This window comes from Pogona vitticeps, chromosome 7, assembly GCF_051106095.1.
Source record: "Pogona vitticeps strain Pit_001003342236 chromosome 7, PviZW2.1, whole genome shotgun sequence".
NCBI lineage: Eukaryota > Metazoa > Chordata > Lepidosauria > Squamata > Agamidae > Pogona > Pogona vitticeps.
The window spans coordinates 13,768,392-13,787,508 of record NC_135789.1 but is presented as its reverse complement, the minus strand read 5'-3'; the positions used below and the strand labels follow the sequence as shown (position 1 = coordinate 13,787,508).

Sequence of the window (19,117 nt, the reverse complement as noted above, 5' to 3'; positions counted from 1 at the left end):
ATATATTTTAAAAACATAATATAGTATAGCATACTATAATATAATAATGTATATTATGCATTAATATATAATACATATTATACAATAATATATTGCATATTATATAATCAGACCCAGATTCACTAGAGGTCATCCCTCGGTGGGAATGTGTGTGTGTTTGTGAGACTACAACTCCCAGCTTCTTCCTTTGTCCCGCCCCCCCCCCGAGGGCGACCGAGAACCCCGAAGTCCTCCCTAGAGCGTTGGCGGAAGCCAGGGGCCTAGAGAGGCGTCGTCGTCTTCCTCTTTTCCCCACTCCTCCGTCGTCTTAGCGCAGCGGGCGGTAGAGCCAGAGCGTCGCCGCCTTGCCTTCCGCTGGGGTGGCGCTCTTGCCGGCTTGCTCGTTGGCGTCGTCGTCCCCGGCCTCTCGCGCATGCGCCGTGCTTCCTGCTCCCCTTCCGCGGGTTCTTTTCCTGACTGGCTGGCTCCGGCGGCGTCCCCTCAGGAGCAGCGGCGGCGGCGGCCGTTGGTCGGAGGCGCCGCCCGGGGAATCCGCAGGGCCTACCGGCCGGCCGGCCAGCCAGCCATGGAACTCGAGGCGGCGGAGGAGACCGGTGGCGGGGCCGAGGCCGGCGCGGGAGCCGAGGCCCCCGAAGTCGGCGGTTGGGGGGCGCCTCGGCCATCGCGACCCCCCCTGGGAGGGGCCCCGACCTTCGGAGGAGGAGGAGGTGAGCAGAGGGGGGGAGGGGAAGGGTTGAGGGGAGAAAAAGGGGGAGGGGGAAGTGGGGGAGGGGGAGGGAAGAGGGGAGCAGGGGAGAAAAAGGGGGGGAGGGGTGGCCCTGACCAGCACCCCTTCATTCGTGAGGGTAGGAAGTTCATTAAGATATTGGTCGTTAATTCATGAAGTCTACTGCTCATTCCTTGATTTAAGATATTAACCATTAAGATGCTGCTCATTAATTAACTCACCTTAATTGAGATATCGACTATGGATTAAATAAGATACTAACCCTTCATTCATTCATTCAGATATTAACCCTTCTTTAATTAAGATACCATGTTTCCCCGAAAATAAGACAGTTTCTTATATTAATTTTTGCTCCAAAAGTATTAGGGCGTATTCTGGAGAAACAGGGCAGTAATCATGGATTGAGTTAGTAACCACTGATTCATTGAGACATTAACCATTAATTAATTAAGACAGCAATCGTGAGTTGAGGTATGGAACATTCATTAAGAGGTTAACCCTTAACTAAGATATAAACACTTAACTAAATTAAGATATTAATTAAGGTATTGACCATCCATCAATTGAGATAGCTACTGTTAATTTATTGAGTTGTTGTTAATCAATGGAGTTGTTAATTCTTATTGCTCTTAAGTGGTTACTTTTATAAGGATCTAATAACGGGATCCATTGTTAGGGCTGTGATGCCCCAGGCGGGAATAATGGGGCAGGTTCACTAATCCTGGGACTTTAACGAAGGAGGGATCGAGGCCGCCCCAAAACAGTTCCTTAGCCAGTCGGAATCCCATTATTAACTCTTAATGCATCCCAGTATTTGTTAAGAAGGCCATTCTTCGCTATTGAGGCATCTCGGTATTAGTGATCAATCGCATTATTGAGGAATCTCAGAATAAGGTATGAATCCCTTGGCTCATCATAGTTCCCATTCTTCGCTATAAGAGACTATAGGAGTGCTGGGTTGGTGGCCCTGTGGATGATGATGGCAGTGATGATGGTGACGAGGAGAATGTGGTGCTCTGGGGGGGGAGGCAACAGAGGGTTGTGAACGCCTGGCATTAGTAAGAGTAGCAAAGCATTAATGCTGCTTAGTGTGGGGGGGGAGGGGAAAGTGCCATTTGGCAGGTTGTTATTAGCCGTGTTCTTAACGATGCTGGCCATTCCTAATAACGAGCATATGGCATGACTGTTGTGGGGGTGGCGCTCACACGGTGGGGCTAAGTAGTATTCTTAGCATGACTGCTGTTAATTGCTAGTTACCAGTATAAAATGCTCGTTGCCAACACCACTGCTAATTACTCTTCCTGAGGGCAGTGGGGCTGATATGGGATGGTTCAGATAATTGTGGGTCTTTGACAGACAGCATTAGGATTTGTACCACCGATTACAAGGGTACTAATAAAAAGCAAAGTCCCCCCCCCCAAAAAAAAAAGACTAATGGGTTTCAGCCGCGATGATGATCTTAGAACTGGTTTTGAAAAATTGGGAATATCACAGTGCACATGGTGGGAGGGAATGGTGTAGGCATTTCTGAAAATATTGTTATGAGTGTGACTAGTTGTCTTTTTTTTTTGCAAGGTGTGTTGGTGGGTATTAGTAATGCACTGGAGGTGTGTGTGTTTGTGTTGATGGAGCTGCTGGAAGTAATATGACTACGAGTAATTTCGTCCTTGCTTGAGAACCCCTGTGGGAAGGTGTGCACTACAGGAGTGGGAGAGAAATGGAGAGTTATTAGTGACAGTATAAATGGACAGTGATTAATACTATAATAAAATAATAATAATAATAATAATAATAATAATAATAATAATAATAATAATAATAATAATAATAATAATAATAATAATAATAATAATAATAATAATAATAATAATGGTGGTAGTGATGATGGTAGTGATGATAGTAGCCATGATATTTGAAGATATGGGGACTGGATAGCTTAGGGTTTTAAGTCTCTAACTGTGGAGCCAGAGGTTGGGAGTTCGAATCCCCCTCAGTGCCTCCCGGGAGAAGAGCCAGCCTGGACGCCCTTGGTCACGGTTCCAGAAGGAGGGAAGGGGAAACCGCTTAAAGTATCTTTACACTGTCTTTCTCTTTGAAGAGAGCCCCAGATGGCTTACGGCGTTAAAAGACAATATTTAAAAACAAATATTGTACAGTAAGTGTACAAATATTTGAAAACAATTATAGGCTATGTTTTTTAAAAGGATAAATAAACTCAGGACTAAAATAACATTTTAAAGCCACAAGACACAACCATCCATTTACAAAAAAAACGCTCAGGCTGCCAGTCACCTAAGGAAAGCCTGCCTGGAAGAGAAAGGTCTTTGCCTGCTTGTGGAAGGACAGGAAAGACGGGGCCCAGCTTGGCCTCCAGTGGGAGGGAGTTCCAGAGTCTGGAAGCAGCCACCAAGGAGGCCCCTGTCCTATGTTTCCCCACCAAGCGGGCCTGTGAGGATGATGAAACCAAGAGGAAGCCCTCCCCTGGTGATCTTAATACCCTTTATGGGACGTGGTCCTACACATTCCCCTTCTCTTGGTCCAAACGCCACTCTGGGGGCCGTTGTGGCTGGTGGTGATGGTGGCTAGTGAGGCGGAAGGTGTGCAGGCAACGTGACACGCAGAGGTCTTCCGCCTCTGGAAGGACAGGCAGGGGGTTAGGGTGACTGAAGACAGCTGAGGCCTGAGACGCAGCAGCCTGTCCTGCGCCCTGAAGTTTCGGTCTGTTTCGGTCTCTAGAAGCGGCCAGAAAAGAAGTTAAAAATCGCATGCGCCAATTACATTGACTCCCCTTTAGCATGAGTCATCCGTAAAACCCTTGAGCCAGCAGATGATGATGAGGTTGATGTAAGCAGTGATTTTTTCCCTTCTGGTGTGAAAAGTCTGGAATTTGAACTGTTCGGGTGGGTAATGAGGCTACGAAGGAGTGTTTATTCCAGATTTTAAGAAGAGTCTCATTTGTGGGTTCAGTTACCTGTGCTTCAGATGTTGTCTTGAGTCCGATCAACGCTTTTAAAAAGTCAGCTGGATGGAAATTCTGGGACTACAACTCCCAGGATCCCCGTGGCTATGGCAGCAGGGGATTGTGCAGTTTTAATCCCCCAAATTGACCTTTCTGGTGGAGAATGGTTTTATGTATCCATTGCCCTCTTTTGTTCCCTGCTTGGCTGCTTCAGGAGTAGGGGATTTGGGGGCCTCTGGTTTTAGACTCCAGCTCCCATCATCTTTCCCCATTGGAGGTTCTGGCTGAGACTGATGGGGGTATGTAGTTCAACGGCCCCTGGGAGGGCCACCAGTTGCCTACCTGTGGTTGCCGGTGGTTCTCTGGGGTATAATAATCAGAACAGCAAAGCTGGAAGGGACCTTATGGGTCACGGAGTCCAGCCCCTGCCAAGGAGACCCCAGTGGGGGAATCGAACTCCCAACCTTGGGCTCCGCAGCCAGGGATTTAAGACACACCAGCTCATAAATGCGTCCCAAACTGGCTCGCTCATGCCTGAGAAAAGCCATGCTTGATCAGAGGTAAGGGGTCCGTGGTAAAGAAAAGATTAAGACCCTCGGGGCTGTCGTTTTTTCTCCTGGGACTGGGCATGGGTTTTGTTCTGCTGTCTCTGTGTGCACGTGCCCTCATTCTCAATTTAATTCGCTAATGCAGGCTGAGAGATTACTCTCTCCTGTGTGCAAATCGTCAAGAGTATTGTAAAGTGCTGAAGTTGTGGGTGCTGGTAGTGGTTGCAAAACCCAGAATTCATGGGGCTTCAGCCACATGCAACCCCCTGTTACTTTGATGAGTTCTGTCATCCGAGCCATGAGCTTCAGGGTCCCCCCCCACACACACACAGTCTGAACATCCTGCAAGGCTTTAACCACCGTCTTGTATTTAACCACCCCTCTGATCACCACCGGCGATCAGGGGATCCACGAGGGCGAACGGGTAGAATTTCTTTCCCTCCCCCATACAAATGAGTGAGCTAGCAATAGAGAGGGCGGGGAGGTCTGGTTCTGCTGGGCCAGGCTTCTTGGCTGTTGGGGTGGCGGTACAGGAAGCCAAACCTCTTCCTGTAGTGTGGAAACACAGCAGATATGGAAAAATGTTTCTGTCTCAGTAGTGCATTGCCTTTGCAACCTTCAAAATAAATAAAATTAAAAATAATCACAAGTCTGGTGTGTGTGTGTTGTATTGCTGAGTGGACTTTCTCCAAAGCCTTACAAAATCGTAGGCAGGGTGATGCTTACAGGAGTGCACGAGAAGTGCCAGGATTTATACAGGGCCCTCGATCCTGTTTCCTATGGATCTTGGCTTTCTTCTTTGTTAAAAATCAAAAACCAAGATTCTAGTTCCTTAGATTGCAAAGAAAGGCTTGGAAAAGTGTGGAGATGATTGCACAAAATTTAGGTTTACAATTTTTTCCTCCCCCTCTCCGGAGTGAGTGAGAGAGAGTAAGCCATTTGCCCTTCATGGAATAGGATATCTTTTCAAGAGGAGCAGAGCCAGCCTAAATGCTGGGAATTAGGAAAGGCCGCAGAACAACGTAGGCAGAATGGGAAGTTGCAGAATTTATACTGGTCTCAGAATTCACAGGAGGTTGTTGATTTTTTGTTTGCTTGCTTCTTTTACAGAGGTTTGTGTGTGTGTGTGTGTGTGTGTGTGTGTGTGTGTGTGTGTGTGTGTGTGTGTGTGTGTGTGTGTGTGTGTGTGTGTGTGTGTGTGTGTGTGTGTGTGTGTGTGTGTGTGTGTGTGTGTGTGTGTGTGTGTGTGTGTGTGTGTGTGTGTGTGTGTGTTCGAGAATTGGCTGGGGTTTAACTTGGAACAGCGGGGCGTAGGACATTAGCTACCGTTAGCATAAGAAGAGGTGGCTGCCAGCAAGAGGCTGTCAGCGAGGCCATCATGGTTGCAGATTGCCCTAATACAGTACAATATCTCTCTCTTTGCAATCCAGGAGAGCCAGGGGAGCTGGTGCTTCTTGTATTTCTTTCTGATGGAAGATGCTGGGAAGGGAAGGACATGGGGGGGGGAGCGGAGAGAGAAAGACGGCTGTGTGTGTTTGTGATGTGCATAGCCATCCTACATTTTGGATCCCTGCCGGCTGCTTTGTTTGCTGCATGGCTGCAGGGTGCTAAGTAGCTTAGGAAGACATGCTGGGCGGCTGTTCTTCGTCGCCCTGAACAAATTAAAGTAGGAAATAGAGTAAGAATGGCAGCGGGGGGGGGGGGGGAGACACAGAGATGCCATGGCAAGGAACCATTAAGAAGTTTTCCCCGCCCTGGCTCCCCATTGCTTGAGCCCCTTCTGACGGGTCCTGCCCTCTGGGTGGATCGAGAACAGACCCTGCCTTTCCTCTGTAGGGGCTACCTTTCTTGACTCCAGTCTCAGCTCGCTGTTGGAAAAGCACAGATATGTCATGGGGTCAGGGTGTCTTGAGAGACAGGGTGACGTAAGGGTTAGAGAGGGATGGAGTTTGGCCAGGTGGATCCAAATCCATGCTTCTGCAAAAGCAAGGAAGCTCAGTGGATGATGTTTGACTCCTCTGTTGTAGGTTGCCTCCCTTTATTCGCGCTGTTACCATTATTCACTTTGGTATAAAGAAAACGTTCACCACCCAGCAGAGGAAAGATCCATTACATGGTTTTCCCCAGGTCAGATCATTTATCCATTCTGGCCGAGGTCCTCCCGACTTCTCGGATGAAACCCTCACCACCTGCCCGACCCTTCAAACCTGAAAATATAAGTGTGCCGAGCAGCTGGGTGCTCTCCTAGGAAAAAGACTGGTGCGGAAACCATAGTTTCTTCGCTTTTAGACATAAAAGCATCTTCAGCTAGGAAGAGACAGCGGGGGAAAGGGTCAGAGGAAGGAGGAGAGCCAGAGGCCCAGGAATTGAGGTATGGAAAGAACTGCGGAGGTGACCAGCAGAACCTGGGGGAAGGAGATGCAACAGAGACACACCAAAGGGAGCTGAAACGGATGCTGATTTGAAGCCGGGCGCTGTATCTGCTTTGCAGTCCTCACAGGAAGAAGCCGCTTTGTTTTGTCAGCGAAGCTACCCGTGTGACTGCCGAGTCAACAACCCAGTTCTTCGGGGCCCTCCAGGACAAAAGGAAGAAATTTCTGGTGAATTGCTTTGCCATCTGCTGAGCGCTGCCTGCCGACGAGCGAGGCGGCCTCGTCCGCGTTCACGGCCACAATTACCTTCAATGACGGCCCTCTGCAGCTGGCGTGCGGAGAAGATCAGTCATGTGGGAAAGGCGCTGTTTGTGTCGGGCTCACGCACATAAACCCCTCTCCTGCCAGGCAGTCCTACCAGCTTGCCTGTTTCTCTTCCTCGACCCTGCAGTAGCAAACGGGGAGAAATCGGAGGCTTTGGTTTGCTTGCTTTTTTCTAGCATCTCCCTTAAAGCAGTAGGTCCCGACTTGGGTGTTCTTGGACTACAACTCCCAGAAAGCCTGGCCAGGCGCAGCTTGTGGGAGTTTTAGTCCAAGAACATCTGGGGACCCAAGATCGGGAACCCCTTGCTTTGGAGTCCATGGTTTTCACACCATTTCTTACGCTTCCAGTTGTTAACATGTGGTTTTCCGTACCAAGGCTTTATTCTTGAAAAACATTTATCTGTCCACGCTTTTCTCCCTTGCTGTTCTCTTATTGCCCTCTAAATCCCCCGCTTTGGCCTGTTCCTCTTCCTCCCGAGAGAACGCAGCCGTCTAAAGAGGCTGCCTTTTTCGGAACAGACTGTTCTGAAACGATCACTTTGTTCTGATTTGCGCCGTTCATGCCCTTTGTCGGCTAGACCAGATAATGAAATGATGACTCTTTCGGACTTTATTAATGAGGGCCTTTCTTCTGCATTTCCATCTGGCTGAGAAGACCAGAGGCAGAAGGCAAATGGGGCACTTGTCTTTTCAATGTTTTTTTTTTTTTTTTTGGAGAGTTGGATCTTGCCTTCTATCTTTCAAATGGTTCAAAGGGTTTCTCATTGGTTCCCTTTCCACCTTCTGTGGCTGGCGTGCTGATGTTTTCATCCTGATTCTTTTCAATTTCCATCTATATTACATAGAATCATGGAGTTGGAAGGGAGTCCATAAGGCCATCCAGCCCAACCCTCTGCTCAAGGCAGGAACCCAAATCCAAGCAGATCAGACAGATAAGGGTCCAGTTTTCCCTTGAAAGCCTTCAATGTTGGAGTACTCACCCACCTCCTAAGGTAATTGGCTCCCTTCAGGTACTGCTCTAACAGTTGAGAAGTTTTTCTTCTTCTGATATTCAGCCAAAATCTGGCTTCTTGTCACTTGAGCCCATCATGACATGTCTGCACTCTGGGATGATGGAGAACAGACCCTGCCCTTCCTCTGGAGGACTGCCTTTCAATTATCTTTGTATTTTATCTTCAACTGACAGTTCCTAGGGCAGAAAGCACAAGACACGCCTCCAGGAAGGGCAATTTTCCTTTCCTTGGACCTTCTATGAATCCAGCTCCCGCAGGCTTCGAAGGCATTGGACTGCAACTCCCATCGTCCCCAGCCAGCATGGTTGCAGAAAACAACCCAACTGCCTTTTCATGCAATGATTGAGTTCTTCCCCCTCTGGCTTAAATCAGGGCCAAGGGTTCTTAATCGCGTACCATGCATCCATGAGTTCATTGCTGCCATCATGCCGCTGATCATTGTTGTCTAATGATACCGTCATACACAACTTTGGCGAAATAAGGCTTGCTGTCTGAACTGGGTTCTAGCTCCCTCTGACTGAACCTCCTACCGTTTCCCCAACCCACCACCGTTGTGTGACTGTGCATGCAGGCGCGCACACGCGTCACTTGAGATCATACTTCACGCCTTTGATGGTTTTCGCAGCCTGCCAAAGCTTTGCACGGCAACCCTTATATTAATCTTTGGTCTTTTGTCATTATAAGACACTCTTGCTCAGCCGAGCAGCTTCGGCACCATTCTCGAAATTCCCAGAGGTTGTTTCCGGTAAAATAAAAGCGGTGTGATCCCCTTTGAACAGATCAGAGCAAAAAAAGAAGAAAGAAAAATAGAAGAGGGGTCCAATCGATTAAAAACAACAATATATCAATGGGGGCGGAATGCTTGGGGGAGAAAACACACAGGTTTTGACCTGTCCTGAAAGCTCCCAGCCGTGTTTAGCTGCGGAGGGACTTCCACAGAGGGGCTTCATCTCCAGGAAAGCCCCTTTCTTTAGTTGTTGTCACCTGTCTTGAATTCAGATCAAGAAATGCAGGTTGTATCTTTCAGGGCTCATAGAATCACGGAATAATGGAGTTGGAAAGGGCCTATTAAGGCCATTGGATCCAACTCCCCCCCCCAGCTCTACCCAGGAATCTTAAGTCAAAGCAGATCAGACAGATGGGGGTCCAAGTGAAGGTCTCCCGCGTCGGAGCCCCCACCCCCTCCTGAGGTCATGGGTTCCATTGTCGTACTGCTCCAACATTCAAGATGTTTTTCCTGATATTTATCCAAATATCCTGATGATTGAGCCCATAAGGATATGGCCTGAATTCTGGGAGGATGGAGAACAGATCCTGCCCCTCTGCCGGATGCCCTTTCAAGTCTTTGGAGAGAGCGATCCTCTCTCCCCTCCGTCTTTTTTTCTCCGGGCTAAACAGGCCCAGTTCTTTCTTTCTTTCCTCCTTATAGGGTTTGGTTTCCAGCCCCCTGATCGTCCTGGTTCCCCCTCCTCTAAAATTTCTCCAGTTTATTGACGTCCTCCTTCAATTGTGATGTCCAGATCGTGCACTGTGGTATAGCTGGGGAGCTGCTGACGAGGCCTTGCGTGTGCAGCGTGGACATATGATGGCCGGACAGTGTGGTGGGATGCAAGATGACCCTGCTCACCAGTCTCTGGCTTGAGGGGTGCTAAAAGCATTCAAGAGAAAACTTGACCCCCCTCTATCCAATCTGCTTGGATTTGGGGTTCCTGCCTTGAGCAGCGGGGTTGGACTGGATGGCCTTATGGGACCCCCCTCCGACTCTTAACGATTCTATATCCTTGGTGCTGGTGTGGTTTGGGAACCTGGTTCCTTGCTGTGACCATCCTATCCCTGTTGGATGGCTGCCTGCTTGCACTTCACATTCACATTTTTCTATACAGTTGTACGCCATGCCCAAAAATCGTTGAGCAGGGCTGGCCTATAGGAATCCAGTCTTAAACCTTACTTTCCTTGGTGGTACAGCTTTGCCCTGAAGTTGGACTTATACTTCTTGTTGTTAGGGTGGGTATTGTGTGTTGTCTTTCACCAGGCCATCTGTCAGCTTGTTTAAGAGATAAGTGGCTCCTTAATGCTCCTGGCCAGTGGCCAACTACGGGCTTCCCCCCCCTTCACTGATGCTGCTGTTGCAAATCGGATTTTCCCATTGCGCACTTGAAGTGTAAGCATGCTTGAAATGCCAGCAGAAGCCTCAAACTCCCCCCTCCAGGTTGCCGAGTCCGCCCGCGGACTGCGGCACCAAATCACGGCCCACGAGCTTGATTAGGCATTTAACAAAGCGGCTTGTAGTGATGATTGCAAAAAATTGGAGCTAATCTCCTGCTCTGGAGTTTTGACAAGTGTGCGGGGGGGGGAGATTAGCTGCCGCAGATTCTTCTGGAATTGCCTTTGCTGTGGGGGGGGGGGGGGAGAGTGTGTTTGTGTGGAGTTCCATCTTCATAATGAATAGCTGCGGGAAACCATGTAGTCGAGGTCTGGTCCCAGATGCTTTGTGGCTTGTGATGATTTATGCATGCTAAATATGGGTTCCTGAAAATCAACCACTGTTGGGATGGATCAGGGGACTGAAAACTGAGCCCTAGGAGGAAAGACTGGAAGAACTGGGCAGGTTTAGCCTTGAGAAAAGAAGACTGAAGGGAGATAGGAGAGCCATTGAAAGATGGTCCTAAAAAGGAGGGGCAGGATCTACATCATCCCAGAGTTCAAGACGCCTCCTAATGGCCTCAAGCTGCAGAAAGCCTGCTTTAGGCCGAATATCAGGAAAAAACTTCCTAACTGATCCAAACTGACAGACACACCAGACCTAGTAGTAGTAGAGTGAAGAAACGTCTGGTTCATTAACATTGCAATTCCAGGGATGGTACTGAGTGAAATGGGTGATCCAAGTGTCTGCATCTGTTTTAATTCCTTGCGAAGTGTATACAGGGCTACTCCCATTAAAAAAAAAAGATGTCGGAGTGGAAAGGTAAGGGGCGGACCAGGATGAGTTTGAAGGCTGTGGCGTTTTAAAAATGGAGATTTAAGCACAGAGCCGGGGTCTCTCGGGGATGGACTCTGGTCTTGCTGACAAGACAATACTTTTAAATATTTATTTAAATTATTTTATCCTGCCTTTCTCCTTTAAAAAAAAACAACAACAACCACCTCAGGCAGCTTAAATCATTAATACAGGAATCTTACCACATGACATTCCTTCTCTCTCTCTCTCTCTCTCTCTCTCTCTCCCTCTCCCTCCGCAGGCCCAGCTCTGAAGAAGGCGGTTCTAACTGAGGTGAGTTCTGGTTTCTTTTCTCCTAGCAAGGAACATGATGAACCAGCCCCGACCTTTGGAGGAGGACCAAAGGCGTTTGTCCTGGTCCCACTGCGGGTGAAGTGAGGGAGGATGAGCAGATGAGATGGCTATTCCTTGTGATGGGAAGATTCCAGGAGATTCGTTCGCTTTCCGTGTTAAAACGGGGACCCTTGAATCCTAGAACTGTAGATATCAGGAACTCATAGGCTCATTAAGACCCACTCCCTGCAGAAGCAGGAAAACTGCAGCTCAATCTCTCCTAATCAGTTCTCCTTTAAAAGCCTTCAGAGAAGGTTTCCCCTCCGGACGGAAGCAGATATCTTAGCAGACGATCCAGAACAAGGGGCCAAACTAAATGGTTCAGATTAGCTTTCTCTGGCTCGGTGGCCTATGTTGCACTGGGCTGCCCCTCCCATCATCCCCTGCAACATGCCCAGTAGTGATGGTGGAGGTTGTAGCCTGACATATCTATAATCCTTGGACTTTGTGGATAGAGGGCTTTTAATGATTGTTAGCCACGTGTGGAATCCTGAGGGGGGGTTTACAAGCACATAAGGGAAAAATCAGCAAATACGTACAGGCGAGACAATGCCGGCCCGGGGTCCTTCAGCACCCCTGACCTCTGAGAAATATGGCCCCTATCCCTGGGGGAGTGGGAACAGATTGCTCCAGGTGGCTTTGAATCTTGGCGCTCAGGCCCGTCGGTTTTGCTCGCTTGTTTCTGCTCACCGGCTGACCTTTCGCTTTGCAGGCGCCATCTCTGACAGGGCAGCCGGGGGCCGGCCAGGGGAAGAAGATTGGCCACCGAGGGGTGGACGCATCGGGTGAAACAACTTACAAGAAGGTATGGTTTGCTGAAGCCTTGTGGGGGGTGGCAGCATTGGGAAAATGAGACAGAGGAGGACCCCAGAGAGCTCCGAGGTGTAGTTCTCAGGCTCCTCGGCAGGGGTCAGACTGGATGATCTCTGGGGTCCCTTCCAGCTCTGGAGTTCTAAGATTGTTGTTAACAGGGGTCAAAATCTCCGGCTACAGAGCCAGAGGTTGGGAGTTTCTTCCTCCACCAGACCTCTTGGGAGGGGCTGTCTTTGGTGATCTAGATCTCTGCAGTTCTTAGATGATGATGATGATGATGATGAAGAAGAAGAAGAAGCCGCTTCGTTCTCTTCCTCTCCCTTTTGAACAGCACAAACCTGTGAAGCTAGTGGGGCTTGAACTATAGTTCTAGGCAGAAGAGTGCGAGATTGTGGGAGTTGTAGTCTTCCCCCCAAAAGATACAGAGAGCTGCATGCCTGAAATTCTGGACTTGAGGAGGAGAATCTGAGAGGAAGGGACTGGCAACCCACCCCCTGCCCTGTGTTTAGCAGGGTGCCCCTGCCAAGAGCGGGTATGGAGGTAGTGGTTGAAGTCTCAGCGTCACTCGGTGTGTGTGTGTGTCCTTTCCTGATTTCCACAGACCACGTCGTCCACGCTCAAGGGGGCCATCCAGCTAGGCATCGGCTACACGGTGGGCAACCTGAGTTCCAAGCCAGAGCGAGACGTCCTAATGCAAGACTTCTACGTGGTGGAGAGCATTTTCTTTCCCAGGTGAGCAACCATGGGACGTAAAGAAAGGACATGAAGCGGAAAGGGAGGGCTTTGAAAGGGGGACCCCCCCCCGTGCCAGCCTGGACCGCCGTCTCCCAGTCACCGCGTATTGTGTACAAGTAGGAACCCCCCGTGTCCATGGGTATCCACTGATTCACTTATCCACAGTCTGAAAATATTTCGGAAATAATAAAAGACAGACCCTAGAAAAGTATGTTTCTAAAGAGGAAGTTGACAGAACAGCCTGCTAGAGGGAGTCCATAGGCAGAAAATGTGTCGTGTTTCCTATCATCCACGTTTTTCGGCATCTGGGGGGGATTAGACCTGTTCCCCTGGAGATAGGCGAATCCTGCTGGGCATGTTAGGACTGTATTTGGGGGCCCCCAAATGTGAGGGTGCTGGGGAGCCGAGTGTTGCCGCGCCATCTGGGGAACAGGTCGAGGAGAGCTAGAGGTCGTCAAATCTTCACCTGTTCCGCCATTTTCTGCTTCTTTCCTACATGCAGCGAAGGCAGCAACCTCACCCCAGCTCACCACTACCCTGACTTCAGGTTCAAAACATACGCCCCAGTTGCCTTCCGGTACTTCCGAGAGCTTTTCGGCATCCGCCCAGACGACTATCTGGTAAGAATGGCTTTTCTCCCCGATCTCGGGGCCAGGCGTCCTGTCAGCCCGAGTCAGGCCGCTGGTTGGGCTGAAGGGGAGACCAGCTGTTCATCCTGAGCTCCATGACCATTTCCTTGTGGAAGTCATTGCTCAACGGCTCTGGTCCATGTGTTCTCAAAGACCTTGTTTCCCCATGATGCGCCTACTCGGGTATTGAAATGGTCAGGGGAGGCCTTTCTCTCACCTATCTCCCATCCTCTTCACCTGTGGGAGATAGGCGAATCACAGCCAGCAGGATTTGCCTATCTCCCATCCTCTTCACAGGTGGATTGGGTGGGGAGACACGGGACAGGGGCCTTCTCTGTGGCTACTCCTTTGGAACTCCCTGCCACTGGAGGCTAGTCTGGCCCCGGCTTGGCTGTCCTTCCACAAGCAGGCGAAGAAGACCTCTCTCTTCAAGCGAGCTGCCCCTTACCAGATGGCTGGCCTCAGTGGGTTGTGTGTGTGTGTGTGTGTGTGTGTGTGTGTGTGTGTGTGTTTAATGGACGGGTGTCCCTTACTGCAGAGGTCCCCAACCCCTGATCTGTGGCCTGGTGCCTGTCCGTAGCCTGAGCTGGACCGGGCCACAGAGACATATTGTCATTTAATGATAGAAGCCACCTTGAGTCCTTTTTTAAGGAGAAAGAAAGGCGGGGTAATAAAAAGTCTAAACGAACAAACGAATCGGAAGTGAGTTAGTTTCTGGATCGCACGAGTCAGTGGTCTTCCGTGGGGACGTGGCTCTTCGTGTCCAGCCATCCTGTGCCCCTTCAAACCCCTTCCTCTTCTTCCTTAAAGTATTCTTTGTGCAACGAACCGCTGATCGAGCTCTCCAACCCAGGGGCCAGCGGCTCCCTCTTCTATGTCACCAGCGATGACGAGTTCATCATCAAAACCGTCATGCATAAGGAGGCAGAGTTCCTCCAGAAGCTTCTCCCAGGCTACTATATGGTACGTACCGGGGCTCCCTGTCTGGGGCATGGTGGGCTGGCAGGAGACACAAGAGTTTGAGGGGGGTACGTGCGAAGGAGTGACCAACTGGAGCCAGACCCAAGCCCTAGAAGGAGGAAAGAAGGAAAGAACGGGGCCGGTTGAGAAAAGAAGGAGGAGAGAGAGAGGAGCGCTTTTCAAGTCCCTGAAAGGTGGTCCTGCAGAGGAGGGGCAGGATCTGTCATCGGATCATCCCAGAGGGCAGGATACCTCAAAGGGCTCGAGCGATAGGAAGCTGGATTGAGGCTGAAGATCATAGAAAAACTTCTTAACAGTTAGAACAGTTTGACCACGGGACCCCTGATCTTGGGAGGGCACGAGTGCACCCAACGCCAGAGGCCTTAGAGAGAAACGGGGACCCCCATCGGTCCAATCAGCTTGAATTTGGACTCAGGAACGGAGCAGGGGGGTGGACTGGATGGCCTCTGAGGCACCTTCTGACTCTGAGGTTGTAGGATTCTTACGGGGCGGTCCATAAGCAGCACCCCCTTTTAGCTTTGCACGTGAAACAGATCTAAAGGCACGACCCCGAAAAACTCCTTTTTTGCCCCAAATTCAACCTGCCCGATGAACGCACGGCAGAGAGTCCAAGCCTCGGGCTGGGTTGGGCGCCTTTTGAGGGGGTTTCGCCCCTGCTGATGATGACGATGGTTTTTCTTTTTACTCTTTTCCCGTCAATCTGGGGCTAGAATTTGAACCAGAACCCCCGGACGCTGCTTCCCAAGTTCTACGGCCTCTACTGCGTCCAGTCTGGGGGCAAGAACATCCGGGTGGTGGTGATGAACAACATCCTTCCCCGGGTGGTCAAGATGCACCTAAAGTACGATCTCAAGGGCTCGACCTACAAGCGCCGGGCCTCGAAGAAAGAGAAGGAGAAGTCCAGCCCAACCTACAAGGACCTGGACTTCATGCAGGACATGCCGGAGGGCATCTTGCTGGATGCTGACACCTTCAGCGCCCTGGTGAAGACGCTACAGAGGGATTGCTTGGTAGGGCCCCCCCCGGCGGGCGTGGGGGGGATTTATTCATTTCAGCCGCGAGCGGGCAGACGGCTGGGTCTCTTTTTCTGCTGACCCTGGACCCTGTCTGTGGCAGAGTTTTTTAAATGGTTCGCAGCGCAGGGATCCGTAGAGCAGAATAGCCGCTTGTCCCCCAGAGGGGTGGTCCACCCCTTCCCACCCTCCACGGGGGCCCCAAAGGGCCTCAGTAACTCACGCAGAGACATTTGCGGGGGGAAAGAATAAAAAGGTTTTGTTACTTTTGCCGTCAGAGGAAGCAGGCAGCAAAAGGGCAAACGTGACAGCTTGCTTTCAACCACGGGCCTTTCCTCTGATGAGCTCTCAAGGGGGGGGGGTAAGGGGGTTTTTTTGTCTCTTTTTTTCTGCTTTATCTTTATAGCAGTCCTGTGAGGTAGGCTCAGGCTGGAAGTACACCACCCAGGCATCACTGGGTTGCTTTTATAGGACAGGAGCGTGGACGTCCTCCTAGTCCAAACAAGCCGGGGTCTCTTTAAGATTAGATGAAAGGCTACCGAAACAGCTGTCCCCTAGTGACTGGCAGGTGTTCTCCCCCATGATCCTGTGTGGGAAATACAGGAGGATCCCCGTATCCACGGATTCAGTATCCACTGTCTCGTTTGTCCATGGTCTGAAAGTGTTAAAAGATAAAAATCCAGAAGTGTGTATTTTGCACAACACAGTTACCAGAATCAGTGGCTAGAGGGAGCCAGAGACCAGGCTGTGTGTAGGGTTTGCTATTATCCACAGTTTTCGACATTCGTAGGGTGTTGGACCAAGGGATCAAAACTTCCCAAATTAGGACTGAAGAGGAGAGTTTTTGTGTGTATGCAGAAGTGATGCTTTTTCCCTCAAGGCTGTAGACTCCTCCCATTGGCAGAGCGAATTTAGGAAGCAAGCCGTGGGATGGGAGGGGGGAGTCCTTCACATTAATCCCTCTCCTTTCTTTCTCCAGGTCCTCGAGAGCTTTAAAATCATGGACTACAGCTTGTTGCTTGGGGTGCACAACATAGACCAGCAGGAACGGGAGCGGGAAGTGGATGGCGCCCAGAGTACCTCGGACGAGAAGCGCCCCGTGGGCCAGAAGGCCCTTTACTCAACTGCCATGGAGTCGATCCAGGGCGGGGCTGCCCGGGGGGAGTCCATAGACACCGACGACACGTAAGCAGAGGGATTGGGGAAGGAAAGGGTTGAAACACACACACACCCCCGACATGTGATGCCATCTCGTGGCCCTTCGTAGAGTTGGCCACCACAGTCTTCTGCAGGTTCACCCGGTGGTGTTTTGTGGCCCACGTGCCTTGATCCCGCGGGTTTTAGGAGGGCCGCCTGATCTGAGCTGACCTGCTTGGTCTGTCGTCTTTCCCGTTCAGGATGGGGGGCATTCCGGCCGTGAATGGCAAAGGGGAACGTCTCCTTCTCCACGTCGGTATTATAGACATTCTCCAGTCCTACAGGTAAGCTTGTTCCTGGGAAGAAAGAAAGAAAACCCGGAACCCTTCCCCTTTCTGTTCTCTAGTTTAAGAAAGGGACTGGACCTTTGCTCTTGAAGTACCGGGGAGGGGGGGTCAATACTGCCAGCCGCTTCCCGGATCTATCCCGTTTAGAGTCCCCAGTTCAGCCCCTTCCCCATCCCTGCTTCTGGTAAATCACAGTGGTGGGGACAGATCAGAAATCAGAGTCACTGCTGTCGCCTCGGCTTGTGTCACAATCATGCTGGGCAGGAAGGGCCGCCCTGGCAAAGCTCCGGGTGGGGCGCCTTAAGGCCAGCCCAGCTCCAGAGCTCAGCTTGAACCCTTTCACATTTTTTGGCTGAGACTCGTAGAATCCTAGAATCATGGAGTTGGAAGGGGGTTTGTAAGGCCATCCAGTCCAACCCCCCCGACCCATCCGCTCAAGGTGGGAATCCAAATCCAAGCAGATCCGACTGATGGAGGTCCCACTTTTCCCCTTGAAGGCCTCCGGCATCTGGGCATTCGCCCCCCCCCTCCAAGCTCATGGGTCTCGTTGTTGTACTGCTGTAACCATTAATAAGTTTTTCTGCGACACTCAGCTGAAATCCGACTTCCGGTTGCTTGAGCCCATTCTTAAGCGTCCTGCACTGTGAGACGACTGAGTGACTGACAGGGTTTTCAAGGTCTGAAAGATATTTAAGGGAGCGCTTTTACCACTGCCAGTCCACCCCACCCCACCCCAGTGAGTTTCCGCGGCTGGAGCAAGGAGTCAAACCCAGGCCCTCCTGAGTCCCCGTTTGTCAAGGAGAGAGACCCAGCTCTAACAGCTTTTTAAACTGACTGAGGCAGGAAATGGTATGTTTTGGTTTCAGCTCATAGTTGTATTCATAATTTTTCTTATTCATTTTTTCTCTCGCCTTCCTTCCCTACACTTTTTTCTCCACCCTACAATCCAGGCTAATCAAGAAGCTGGAACATACATGGAAGGCGCTTGTCCACGACGGGGTGAGTTTTGGGCCACGCCGGCTACGTGGCAACTGCTTCCTCCTTTCCTGTCTTTCTTACACCCAGCGGGAATAGCGGGGTTCTGCCCTGAGGGACTTTACACCGTTTATGAATCCACCTCTTGCTTTCTCTTCCTTCTGCCTTCAAGGTCTACTTGGTGTGATTTCATTATCTTACTATTCTCCATTCCATGTTCCTGGCCCTTCAGGTTCTCCTTTACTTCTCTGGTGGAGAAAAAGATCCCACCTCTTGATGTTGATGATTTCATTTATTTATCCCTGCCATGATTCTGAAAGAATGACACCAAGGCAGCAAACAGTGGTAAAACCAAAGAAAACAAGTACGGGGGGGGGGGGGGACAGCACAATACAATTAGAGTGCAACGGCTTTCGGACCGTGGATAAGTGAAGCTGTGGATACTGATTCTGCTGATCAGGGGAGCCTCCTGTACATGTTCCTAAGATGTATTTCCATGACTGGGCACCCTCGTTGGGTGCCGGAACCTGGGAGAGGCTGTTAAGAAAAGCCCTCAGCCCTTGGAAGTGAGCAAAGAGCGGGGGGAGACTTTCCCATGCGCTTTGTCTCAGTTTTGACTGGCAAGCCTCTTGGGGGTTCAGAACCCACCCTGTTGAAAACACCCATCGCCTATGGCTGCTCGAGTGGCATTAATAATAATTCTGGGGGCACATGGGTAAGAGGAAAGCCAGGTGCAGAAATCCGAATGGCCAATCAGGAAAGTTGGATCAAGCAGCTTATTAAGATGGGGCGAAGGCAAAACCACAATCGGAGGGCGGCTGTCTCATTTTTATGTATTGCCTTGGGGGGGGCTGGCTGGGAATTGTTGGTCACCTCCCCCACCTACGTTTTCATCATCATTTTGATGCTCTCCTCCTGTTTTTTCTAGGACACAGTGTCGGTCCACCGGCCCAGCTTCTACGCGGAAAGGTTCTTTAAGTTTATGACCAACACGGTGTTCAGGAAGAGTTCTTGTAAGTGGTTTGTTTGCCCTCTCTGTTGGGTTTTTATTCTGCTTTTCTAGGTCAGTAAGAGGCGTTAAAGCCAGCTGGCTTTAGCGGCCTTTCCTAATCCTTTGCTCCGCAGTGTAGTTAGATTACAAGCCCCGTTATCTCCAGCCTGCCTGTTGACTAATTTTTACCACCGCCCCCTACTCATCTGGAGCAAAACAATA

At 50.3% G+C, this 19,117-nt stretch overlaps 1 protein-coding gene across 6 annotated transcripts in view; it reads left to right on the top strand.

Moving 5' to 3' along the window:
• The first annotated feature begins 255 nt into the window (after positions 1-255).
• The window catches only part of PIP5K1C (phosphatidylinositol-4-phosphate 5-kinase type 1 gamma), a 31,774-nt gene continuing 12,912 nt past the window's right edge, over positions 256-19,117 (top strand). For 5 of the 6 annotated variants that reach the window (XM_072977958.2, XM_072977954.2, XM_078379055.1 and 2 more), the window contains exons 1-11: positions 256-708; positions 11,181-11,214; positions 11,987-12,079; positions 12,689-12,819; positions 13,325-13,442; positions 14,262-14,414; positions 15,143-15,442; positions 16,425-16,630; positions 16,843-16,926; positions 17,880-17,928; positions 18,833-18,917. In XM_072977958.2, the coding sequence (XP_072834059.2) occupies positions 413-708; positions 11,181-11,214; positions 11,987-12,079; positions 12,689-12,819; positions 13,325-13,442; positions 14,262-14,414; positions 15,143-15,442; positions 16,425-16,630; positions 16,843-16,926; positions 17,880-17,928; positions 18,833-18,917 (1,549 nt within the window). In that variant the 5' untranslated portion in view covers positions 256-412. The remainder of the gene's footprint in view (positions 709-11,180; positions 11,215-11,986; positions 12,080-12,688; positions 12,820-13,324; positions 13,443-14,261; positions 14,415-15,142; positions 15,443-16,424; positions 16,631-16,842; positions 16,927-17,879; positions 17,929-18,832; positions 18,918-19,117) is intronic. The other variant, XM_072977953.2, reaches the window with a different exon arrangement.